Here is a 12,320-nt window from a genome sequence, read left to right as displayed (position 1 = left end):
CCCTAAAAAAGACCTAAAACCAGAGCAGGAGCCCTCCCACCGGCGAGGGCGGAGGTCCACTGCGCCTCCATTGCCCTAAGGCCATTGAAGATAAGGCAGATCGGCGCCGGCGGGAGGTGTGAAGGCCCTCATCTTGGGAGGAGTTTCTTTTACAATAGAGATATAGTGCACACCTCACCTTTGTTTCCACATCAGTGCATGTCAAACTGCCTGGAAGCTTGACAATAATCAAGAAGGATTCTTCCCAGGCTATTACCATTTTAAAGACGGTTGCCTGCGTATGAATAATTTTTATGATAGTTGACCCTATTTTTAAATGTACTTCAGTCTAATCAAACAGCATAAGATTTAATTGTTTTTGTGTTGGTTTCAACCCTCAAATTTCTTCAGATATCTTGTGAACTGAACTTTTGAGAATGTGGATGTAATTCTTTCTCCTAATTAATTAAAGTCCTATTCCTTCGCACAAAAAGGAGAGGCCCTATAATATGTACAACTAGGCCCACACGGTTTCGACCACTGATACAGCACATGAATTTTAAGATCTATAAACAAGGAATTGACCCAGGATAAAGTCATAGTTTGTGCAACAAACCTGTAGTTTGAAGGACATGGGGCTATGGAAACAGAACACAGGGTATAAATCAAAAATGCATGTGAGCAGTGGAGCTCCATAATAAGATAAAAACCTATCAGGTTTGCCACTTATACAAGTTAGAAGCCCATAGCAGGAGATGTCAGTTGCACAACATTCACGGTAACTTATATATTGATCAAAACTGGTACTCAAAACAACAGCACAGCGGAGCTTGGCACACCGCACACTTGCACTTGCAAGTTCAAAGCTCTCCGTTACAAACATAGAAGCAAGCGGGTCTACAAAATCGCTTACATTTTATCTATAACAATAAAGACCAGAGCCTTACATTATACCTATAACCAATAAAGACCAAAGCACCACAGCCGACTGACTCCTCAGCCAGAACTCACAAAACATAGAAACATACTACGTACGTCGCAGGTGAGGATCACAATGTAGATCCTTAGACTCAGTGGATGATAATTACACGGTGAGTTTGTGTGGTGTTGGGGATGGGTCTAGATGCTGGAGGTGAAGGGCAGCTACGAGCCCCTGCCAGGTTTCACCAGGGCGAGCGGATGTCTTCAACTCCATAAGTTTCCTGTGCTTCTTGTAGTAATCTTCCAGCTGCTTGGTCTGCATTGAATGTTTCATATAATCATATTGCTGTAGTTAACCATGTGTTCCCACTATCAGGTTCAGTTGTAATACTCCCTCCGTCCGAAAATACTTGTCCTAAAACTGGATAAAATGGATGTATCTATAACTAAAATAAGTCTAGATTCAACCATTTTTAGGACAAGTATTCCGGACGGAGGGAGTAGCATATAACCCTCTATATGTTTCTTGTGTTTCAGATAGCATAAAAAATACTGGTTTTTGTTAGATAAAACTGAAATTCGTGTGGTCCCCTAAGTGCGAAGCAAAGCTGAGATCTATCATAACCAACCATACATATTGAAAAAAATTGGCCAAGATGAAAATACCTGCTCAGCATAAGCACGCATCTTCTCCATCCTTGGGTTTTCCAGGCCTATAACAGAAGCATGTTGTGCCTGAGCAGGCCATGTAGAGCTTCCAAGGGAGAGATTACGCTCCCTAGACACCGGACTGCTGACACCAAAATGCTGCCCACAGTGGGAACATATGTCGCCTCCAGATCGCTTCTTCATGAAACAGTTATCAGCACATTTGAAGTTCAGAACCAAGTCGATGTCAACGATCTCATCAAGAATCTCCTAAAATATGAGAACAGTCAGAACACTGGAAGCATCTAAACATCAATGCACTATATTGTCTAGGCTAACTAGTTAAACACATGAAAACAGTAAGTGCTCTTTTGTCCAAGCATATAAGGTAACTGGGGACCTACAGCTTGCATACGGGTACGTGGGATTCCGTCAAGGATAAATCCATTTTCACCCTTGTAGTATCCCTCCTCGAGACGCTTAGTCAGCAACCCAAATATGATATCCTCTGGCACAAGCTTCCCTTCATTCACCGAATTAGCAATCTGTCAATATGCAATGCAAAAACCATTTAGCACAACCGAATACCCACAAAACCACAACCAACTGCTGTAATTTTCAACATACTAGTACAATAGTTATATAATAGTGTCCACTTATGAAACAGAAAAATAATGAGCGGATATTCCATTAGCGGCCTTGCAGCGCGACACGCTCATGGCCGTGTGATTCCCTGGCACGATCGTGCGCTCCCGTGTCCATGATAGGGGCCAGGTTCTCGTGGAAGGAAGAGCGGCCGGTGCGTTCCATGCCATCGTGCCGTAGCCGGCTCCTTCGTGAAATGGTTCTCATTGTGTGCGATTAAGAAACCCTACCAACTACTCTCCAGCTGTTCAAGAAAAGTAGAACAAGAGGGCCGGACAAATGCAGGGCAAAGTTGGAAGCATGTATATGCAGACAGCCGCCCTCCACAAGATGCCAGAATTGAATGTTCCAAACTTGCTTATGAAACCCCTCGCATGTGGAATTCCCGAATTGCCCCCACAGCACCATGTGAACATGGCCGCCAGTGTGCAGGACGCGGAGAAAGACATAGCCGCCACACTCCTCTCCCAGCATCATACAGTCCAGTATATTAATGAAGCATAAAAAATATGGACGGAAATACTCATGTGATATTGTTTGAATGGTAGCCTTTAAATAAGGACTAGGAAATTGTGGCCAAGAAAATTTCTTTTGATTTGTGTAACAACTCGTGGGAAATATGGGGAAAAGTTGGAGAACTTTGCTAATCCAGCGAAAAGTTGTGGCTTGGAAAACTTGGGGCAAAAGATCACACGAGTCCGTCCATAAGTCACGAGAAATTTCGAGAAGCGCCCAAGAAATTGGGCACGAAGCGAAAATTTTGTCTGGGGGGAAATGGAGTGGCTTTTCATCAATTAGGCAAAGGATTCGTGGTGATGTTCCAAATTAACGAAGCACCTTGAGATATCTCTCCAAAAATTAGTCAAAGCTAGAAAAATCTACAGAATTTCTGGCGCCGATCCGACTCAAATGATCATGGTTAGTATCGCGGGGAGGGCCCGTGGCCGCAAAATTGCTCGATGGGGAAACGGTTGGTAGCTCAGATTACAACCAAATGCAGTAAAGGCATTCGAATACCCCCGTATGAGAACCGGAGAATTCAGTCAGAGCGAGCACGAGGCCGAACCTTCTTGTAGAGCGAGGATGTGGGGCTGAGCTCCTGCCTGACGAGCGTGCCCATGGAGATGTACGGCACGGCGAGGACCTCGGCGAGGCGCGCGGCGTGGGCGTGCTTCTGCGGGCCGGGGCGGCCCATCACCACCCACTGCACGCCCCTGGGACCGCCGTCCGCCGGGCAAGACTCCTCGGCGGGCGCCGATGCGCGGGCGCGCTGCCGCCGCGCCTCCTCCTCCTCCTCCTCCCACTCGGTCCAGCACGCATCGTCCTCCGCCAGGGCGGCCGCCGATGCCGCGAGCCTGCGGTGGTGCGGCGCGGCCGGGGCCAGCGCGCGGGAGAAGGATCTGGCGGCGCCGGCGAGCCGCAGGAGGCCGGCCATTGCTGAGGCGGCGGCTAGGGTTTGCGCGGCGTAGGGTTTTTGGGGACGGGGGTCGTTGGTGGGTGCGCGTGGGGAGATCGTGGGGCTGGAGATTCGGCCGCTCCTTTTCTTCGTTGAGATGGAGATTGCACGGAGCCGCTTCTCTTTTCTTTATGCTGGCTGGTGGCCTATGGAGCTGCGAAAGGGACAACGCTCACAGTCACAAGCGGGATTTCTCTTCGATTTGCGTGGCCATCGAACGGTTACTTCGATAATCATGTGGAATTCATACTCCTACAAACCATTTATGGATACATACATTTCGTTCGTGTTGACGATCAACCATGAAAATTTAGTTGGTCCCCTAAAATTTAGCTGATCTTTTTTAATGGGTGTAGCTAGGTCTTAGTCGACTGAAATCTCAGTCAGGTGACATAATATGCAAGAGAGAAAAAAAAGCTTGAATAGAATTTTTTCATGAATCTTAATGTAAAATCTAACCGATATAGTATCTACCGGGACATAGCAAGACAGTTTTTTTTATAGAAAATGGGAATTTAGTTTTTTTTCTCCAGGAGAACTGAGAGTTGAGAACTTATTTGCAGTAATAGAACTACAGTAAGCTAAAACTAATTCCGAAATACAGCCTGGGACATGAAAATTTAGTTGGTCATGATCAACAATTTAGTGTTGCCTTATTTCTTGTCATCATAATCACCTCTCTTTATTAGCTTGTGATAGTTGTTACATTTTTTTTTGCAATGCTAATTGTTACATAAAAATGGTCAAACGATGGTCGGCTCGTTGATGCCTCTTCAAACTAGCTACTGCATGTAGAAAATTTAGCCAACCTGGCTAACTTACGTAGTTTTTTTCTCTACCCTTATAAAAAACTGAGTCGGTTCATGATGTGTCTGTCATCTTGCAATATAGACCGTTCAATCTATATCTGATGGATAGAAAGCAAACTATGGTAATTTTGTAAAAAGATACCCGCACCTCTCTCCACATTTGCAGATAAGGCCTTCCCTCGTTCATCCTTATCTCCCACAACCTCATTGTTGAGCAATTAAAAAAGAAAGTATGTGGAACAATCTAGCATGATGGCCACTGTCGGCGTCGTCCATCCCCATGCCTCCGCTCAGTCCGTCCATCAATCATCACCACGCCCCACTCCTCCTCACCTTATCTCTCCTCTTTCTCGAGATATCATTAGTTTTTACATATGGGATTACTTCCGCATGTGTCAATCACAACAGGTGTTTTGTAAAAAAAATGCATCTTGATGTTACGTCCAATGCACAGGCATCTTGTTGGTTATCTTAAAAAAAGCTAACTCATGTGCTATAATTTTTGCTTCTTTATTAAAATTTTCAAACCTAGTTTGTGGTTGAAGACCACTGCAACTACCCACAATGATCTGCCATCGTCATTCATGGTTTAGACAACACGGGAACATATCTGGTGCAACGGTGAATCTGATGCTACCGATGCACCGATTTCCGTATCTCACTTTATAAACATAAAAAAAATATGAAATTTTGCGAAGGTGTAAGTATGGCACATATCTATCACAGTATAAAATTTTAGATTCAAATTTAAGGTACATAGTTAGAAACAAAAAAGACAAATCATACTGTGAATAGTACCTAATGCAACCTAGGCCTTAAATTCAGCCCATTTTCTATATCAACGGTGAATTTGTCTTTTTTGTTTCTACTACTGTGTTTTCAATTTGGATCTCACATTTTGTAGTATGACAGATTCTTGTTGCTAGTACACCATACTTTTTTGTTCAGAATTTTTTTGACATTCATAAATTTGATTTTATTAACTTGGTGCACAGGTAGCACAAGATGGCTGGGATCACTAGATATTTCCCCTAGACAACCCTCACCTTGAAATTCATAGGCAGAGCTCATGGGTAGGCGATCCAGTTCGAGCGCTACACATCCCAATTTTATTTATTTTTCTTTTTCTTTTGGTTTTTGGCAGGTTTAGCAAAAACAATAATCTGATAGATTCTTTTATAGGTTAAAATATGTAAATGCGAGACAAAAAATATACTAAAAATAAAATTTTCGTTGTGAATTTTAATAACATTGATGAATTTAAATTTTTAAATTTTTGAAAATCATTCATGATTTTTAAAAATATTTATGAATATAATTTTTTTAACGAATTTAGAAATTTTATGTATGATTAAGCGTTTCTCGTATTTTGAGAAAAGTTCATGTGTTCTAATCATGGATTTTCAAAAATATTCTCATGGTCCACCATAGTTTTATTGACGGCAAGATAATGAGATGACTCCGTGTGCTCTTATATATTTTTTTGTATTATGATCTATCTAGGAGAAATACCAAAGTATTTCAAAGGAGGATTGCGTTGACTGAGGCATGGTTCTGTTGTAAAATAAATTAACCTAAGTGAAGTGAAGTCTATATTGTTCCAATGCAACTGTTAACTATGAGACTCGGCTAATTTTTAAAAGTGTTCGTACATAAAAAAATAATCATGGATATAAAAATGTTCGTGAATACAAAAAGTTCAAGAAGTTGGAAAAGGTTCTCTTATTCTATTTTTTTCTATTTCAATAAATGCTCTTGTTACAAAAATGTTTATGTATTCAAATTTTAAAAAATGTTTTAAAAAAGAACCATATGCAAAAGAAAGCCAGAATAAAGAAACCCAATACAAGACCGTTAGAAAAACTAACTAAAACGGTAACTAGACAAAAAAATCAAAAACCAAGCCCTTGTATATATATATATATATATATATATATATATAGATATATATATATATATACCCTGCTTAAAGGAGAGGAAGGCGGTGTAAACGAGCCGGTCCAACTTTCACCCCTTGTGCGTTGCGCACCGATCGGGAACCTCAAACAGGGACGTACTATATGCCGCTTGTTGCGTTCATGAAGGAGGGACTGGCGCAGGTCTGCCAAATCATGAAGGTAACCTGCTCAGAGCACAATCCATATGGTATGAAATGGGTCTTAATGCAAGATCACTTGAGGCATATGCTATCAGAGATGGCATACAATTGGCTGCAGACTTGGGGTATCGGAAGGTCATTATTGAGTCTAATGCTCAACAAGTTATAAAACAGTGCAGTTCTCCTGGGGTAGATCGATCGGAGATAGCGATCATTGTGAACGAGATACAAGAGTTTTGCGGGAATTTTGAGGAACTTCGGTTGGTGTTTATACATAGAGAAGCAAATGAATTAGCACATCTTTGCGCTAAGCAATGTAGTTCCTCTAGGAGAAGATGTATTTGGATTAATTATGTCACATCCTTCCTTACGGCTTGTGTAATGAAGGAATGTAATCCCGCTGATTAAATCAATAAAGCTCTTGAATTCCAAAAAAAGCGCCTACCCACTAGCGACTGTACAACCCCTAAAAAAAAACTAGCGGTTGTAGGTACTGCAAGGGACGCATTGCAAGGAATGTATAGTAGCAAAGTTACGCTTTTGAATTGTTTGATTCTTTTTTAAATATTTTTTTTTGATAATTTGAATATATATTGAAAGATTGGAAAACACAAAAAAAAATGTGAATTTCTGATTTTTTTTTTTTGAAATTTATGAACTTTATTAAGGAAAACACGAACAAATTTTCAAAACATGAGATTTTTTCCAAAATTCAACACTTTCTAAAACTTTAAAACAAATCTTGAAGATTTTGATTTTTTTGAAGTAGCACCTTTTGAAATTTCAAACATTTCTTGTAAAACATGACAATTTTCTTTGAAGTTGGAGCAATTTTTGAACAAATTTTGAAAAAGTGAACACAAATTAGGAATTATGATTATTTAGAGGAAAAACTGAACAGTTTTTGAAATTCCACCTTTTGGAAGATTTTGATTTTATTAAAGTTGTGAATTTATGGGAAAAATAAACAAATATAATGAAAGGTAAAGAAGGGGAAAAGATAAATAAAAAACCAAAAGAAACAAGAAAATCAATAAAAAGAAAATCAGGATGCACAAGGCTAAGGAACTTTCCAAAACGTTCTTAAAATCGGAGGCAACCATACAGAAAACCCTACACTAAAGCTAGCTAATAGGTGGACCCACCCTGTTGCTCGCTTGGTCATCCTTCTGATGCATAATGTGTCGAATAGGAGGATATACCCTTAAATAGGGTGTTCCTTGGCGACGAAATTCCCTATATGTCGCACTTCGATAAACTGTTGGGCACTCGAAGCGAACCCCCGTTGCCCCAAGCACGAGAGATGGGTCGGACGACTTTACGACAACGATCCAACCTGATTTTCAAAACCTTCTAGAAGGTAAGGACCGTTTTCTTTTTGTTTTGTTTTGCGTCTTTTCGGTTTTACTTTTTCTTTTCTTTCTTTAAGTTTTTTCAAAAAAATGTAAGTGATTTCATAAAAATATTCCTGTTCTAAACAAATTGAATATTAATTATTTAGAGTTTAAATAAAGTCTGTGTTTTCGAATTTGATTCAGAATATCGAAAAATGGTTTCATTTTACAAAATTGAGTACAGATTCAATAAATGTCCCGGGGATTTTAAAAAGATGTTCATGTTTCAAAATTTTGTGCAGATTTTCAAAACAAAATCACATATTAAAAAAAGTTCACATTTTTTCAGGAAATGTCGAAAATTGCAAAAAATACTGGCATTTGCAAATTTTGTTTAGAATTTCAAAAAATGTTCATGTTTTCAAAGTTTCTCAGGGATTCCAAAAATGTACGTGGTTTTCCAAAAAAGTTTGAAATTTTTTAAAAGGTTCAAGTGTTTTAGAAAAATTCACAATGTTGAAAAGTTTTTGTGTTTCAAAAACATTCATCTTAAGAAAAACTTCAAATTTGTAAAACTTGAAATATATCGCTCCTGGTAGTTCTTACAACCCCGTGGTGTTTATTGGTCACCAAAGTTCATTATTTCCAGTTTGTAGACACGCGCACCTAACAACGGGAGGGCGCATATTTTTTTGGTAATTTCAATTGTTCTGGTGTTCGCTGTCGTGCTGGTGCACTTTGGGGGCGTTCCTGTGCGAATCGCCAACTATTTGTCGCAAAATGCGACATACAGCTCCTAGGGTTGAATCCGCAGGTTGCACAGGCAGGGTAGACACTGTTGTTCCTGGCCGGGCCGATAGTTACAGGCTTACATCTGGCCCGATAAAGTGAACAATTTATTTTGCAAATGCTGAAAGCTGATTAAAATCCTACGTATTCCCTTCATTCCTAAATATAAGTCTTTTAAGATATTTGAATAAGGACCACATACAGATGAATATAGATGTATTTTAGAGTATAGATTCTTTCATTTTGCTTCGTATATAGTCCATATTAGAATTTGTAAATAGGCTTATATTTAGGAACGGAGGGAATACATTTTAACTTCCAGTTTGGGATAGTGATTTCCACTTTTATAGTTCATACTGCCATACAGAATTACAGTTCTCTCACAAAAAAAATATTAATACAGAATTTCACTTGTTCCCCACGATTATTTTTTCAACCCGAATATCATTTGAAATCCATGGGTTCCTTTATAGATTCGCACCGAGTCAGATCGACCATAGGACCGAAAACATGGACCGTCACGATTAAAAAGCATTCACCAGCTACTCCCTCCGTTCCAAATTACTCGCCGTTAAAATGGATGTATCTAGAACTAAAATACATCTAGATACATTCATACATGCGACAAGTAATTCGGAACGGAGGTAGTACTTCAGAATGCCTGAATTTGGAGGAGTGGCTCATGCAAACTTGCCACGACGGTAAAGAAAGCTGCTATGTACATACTGCCAAATGCCACGAACTGAAAAAAGAATTAACAAGATCTCCTTGCAGTGAAGAAACGAGCACCGATCAGTGCCGCCACGACGATGACGGCGACGAGGAGCTCAGGCTGCCGACGAGCTCAACGAAGTCGCTCTCAGAGCACGGTATGATAATCCCGCCGCCGTGGTGGTCGAAGCCAAACTCCTCCTCGGCGCTCTCCAGCAGCGCAACGAACGACGGGTGCCTGAGGTACGCCGTCGGGATCACGAACCGCGCCCTCGCCTCGCCGACGTACACCGCGAAGTGGCCCCTCGGCACCGCGCCGCCGCCCTTCCCGCCGCCGCCGCCGCCCTTGGCCAGGTGGAGCCTCGACATCAGCTGCAGCAGCTTCCCACCCATGGCATCGATCAGCTAGCTCGAATGCTACTAGTATTTGCTTCAGTATCGATAGCTAACTAGTGTCAGTGTGAGTGAGTTCATCAGTACTAGTTGCTAGCTTGCTTGGTGTTGCAGGTTGCGGCAGCTCAACAATGCTGTTGCTATATATAGTAGCGGAGTACTATATTTTTTTCTGTGTGCTGTCAGTTGTTAAAACTCCTGATATGGAATTAACTTGCCCAAGGAACATTGCCACATGACTGTCCCCTGGCATGTTGCTTTCCAGTTAGGATGAGTCCACTTGAGATGAGATATGCCGCTAATATGGACACTCAAGTGTGTCTCGAGTAAGTTGAGCACTCAAATCGTTCCCCGGTGACCAAATTTGGATGCTTTTAGCTGTTGAGTTTATCAAAAATGCTACAAGCACGGACTCCTGGCTCACGGGCATCACGGACCTGCTGAGTTGTCATGTTTTAATTTCCCTAATTAATCTCTTTCCCCTAATTAATCGCCTCCTCCCTGATTTAACTGTGGGGGTGGGGTGGGGGGGGGGGGGGGGGGGGGGGACCCCGCGTAACAGTGGCTCGTTAGAAACTGGTAAGGATCTTTCAATGTAGTCCATTTCATTCTTCTTCTTTTCTGATGTAATAGCTCATTTCATTCTTGGGAAATTTGCTGAAAGCTTATCCGATGAAGAAAACATCGCCATCTCGACATGAATAGCCCGTTTCAAGATTTAGAACCGGTGTCTGTCGTTTGTTGGCGTCACAGCAGTTCGACGCTTGCTCCAACTTGCACGGGAGGCCTCGCCGCCGCAGCGACAACTGGACAATACGAATGGACGCGACCCCACGAGTGGCATCCATCGCGAATTCAGCTCGTGTACAATTGCCCGGGGATGGAGACACCGCCGCATGGGCATCGATCCATCCTCATGTGCTTGACCACGCGCGGATTTCGGCTCAATCATTGGCATCGGCATCGGCAATGGCGGCTTAGCAGAGCTTACGCACCGCTCAAAAAAAAAAAGCAGAGCTTACGCCCCGATAACCGCGGGATTAAGAACCGGTGAGGGGATAGAGAGAGCGATCGAGTGGACGCCTCCCAGCGTCAAGAATTTGATCGTCGGCGGCCCACGGCATCCCACCTTCGGGGGCCACGCGCGCCATCCGCTCCTGCGGCCAGGAATCGCGCAGCGCGCGTCGCGTGGGGCGGTGATCGAGTCGAGAGCAGCTAGGCTGGCTGGGCGCCTCATCCCGGCTGAGGCGCGGGGAGCCATGCCGCGGGCGAGATCGCGCTGCAGCAACATGCGGGGTGCCGGCGAGATGAGGTACATGATCCGGCACACTTTCCTGGCAGACTGTTCTTCTCAACTTTGGGAACTGGGTGCGAGGACAGGTATTTTTGGGTCCGAGAGTTGCACGGATTACAGTGAATTTTTGTTTCCTTTGTTTCACAAAAAAACCGCCACTATTGCTAAAATAAAGTCAATGGGAAAGAAACTAAGTATGAACTACCAGTAAAAAAGTTGCGTCTGTCGGGAGTCGAACCCAGGTCTATTGCTTGGAAGGAAATTATCCTAACCGTTGGACTACAGACGCTGTGATGTGCGGATTGCCAACATCAATCTTTTTTTACTAACTGGAGCGTCTGAACTTTGGTTCACTAGGTCATACAAAAACGAGACAACAGAGGACCATGATAAAATATGAAGATATATCAAATCCTCTGTGGTTGCTAACTCTAGATCCTTCTGTGATCTCGACTTTTCTCCATCCATCCGATGAAGAAACCAAAGAAGACCAAACCTGCACAAGCTAGACTAACCTTAAAGGTTTAAAAGAGTCACATGAGCCACCCAGTCCAACAAATGAGAACCTAACATCAATGAACATTGGCCTGAGACACATCCATTGCAAGACAGGTTGTTGAACTGTTGCTTCATCGTTGTGCTGTGGAGGAAGAGGACTCGGAGCATGAAGAACGAATCAACATACCCGGTGAGAAGAGCATGCTTGACAAATACTATCGCCGCCACCAACTTTTAGATAGATTGAAGCACCAGATGAAAATCCAGGAGAACCATCTATCTGCAGACCAGAACACAACAAGTTTACTGTTGTAGGTCGCATCGGCCACGACAGCCACACCAGGATGGCGATAGAATCGTGAGATTTTTATTCTGTACAACGCCGCCTCCACTACCGAGATTTTGCGGCCGAAGAACAAAAATCAAACATAGATGGAAAAACAATCTAAACTCTGAGCATTGATCTCTACTTGCCCCCCCCCCCCCCCCCCCCCCCCACTTCTGCCTCTAAAAGCCGAGATAGGGACCAAAGGCAGCGGAAACCAGTAGGAATCACAAACCTAGTCGCCGATGGGTAATTTTTTCCTTCTCTATCTCCTGATGTGATCTGATTAGATGAGGAGCAATGTTGACGTAATAAGTTGCAACTTGAAGAGAACACCTTTTGGACTAGATTTTTTTACAAACAACTGGTACACAATATTTAAAAAGCTAGACGAAGAGATCAAAAGGTTTGCAACCAATC

The 12,320-nt window shown here is 42.5% G+C and overlaps 2 protein-coding genes across 2 annotated transcripts; both read right to left on the bottom strand.

Moving 5' to 3' along the window:
- Positions 1-751: 751 nt before the first annotated feature.
- Positions 752-3,752, bottom strand: LOC109753222 (probable adenylate kinase 7, mitochondrial). Its single transcript, XM_020312138.4, has 4 exons — positions 3,260-3,752; positions 1,953-2,093; positions 1,567-1,818; positions 752-1,216 (listed from the first exon to the last, which is right to left on the bottom strand). The coding sequence occupies exons 1-4, from the start codon at positions 3,626-3,628 to the stop codon at positions 1,064-1,066; spliced, it is 915 nt and encodes a 304-aa protein (XP_020167727.1). The 5' UTR covers positions 3,629-3,752; the 3' UTR covers positions 752-1,063.
- Positions 3,753-8,980: 5,228 nt separating this feature from the next.
- LOC109753225 (auxin-induced protein 15A) lies at positions 8,981-9,891 on the bottom strand. Its single transcript, XM_040396494.3, has one exon. The coding sequence runs from the start codon at positions 9,781-9,783 to the stop codon at positions 9,472-9,474; it is 312 nt and encodes a 103-aa protein (XP_040252428.1). The 5' UTR covers positions 9,784-9,891; the 3' UTR covers positions 8,981-9,471.
- Positions 9,892-12,320: the final 2,429 nt, after the last annotated feature.

The sequence above is a fragment of the Aegilops tauschii genome, chromosome 7, assembly GCF_002575655.3.
Source record: "Aegilops tauschii subsp. strangulata cultivar AL8/78 chromosome 7, Aet v6.0, whole genome shotgun sequence".
Classification (NCBI taxonomy): domain Eukaryota; kingdom Viridiplantae; phylum Streptophyta; class Magnoliopsida; order Poales; family Poaceae; genus Aegilops; species Aegilops tauschii.
The sequence above is the reverse complement of the archived record's forward strand: the minus strand, read 5'-3'. Positions and strand labels throughout refer to the sequence as shown.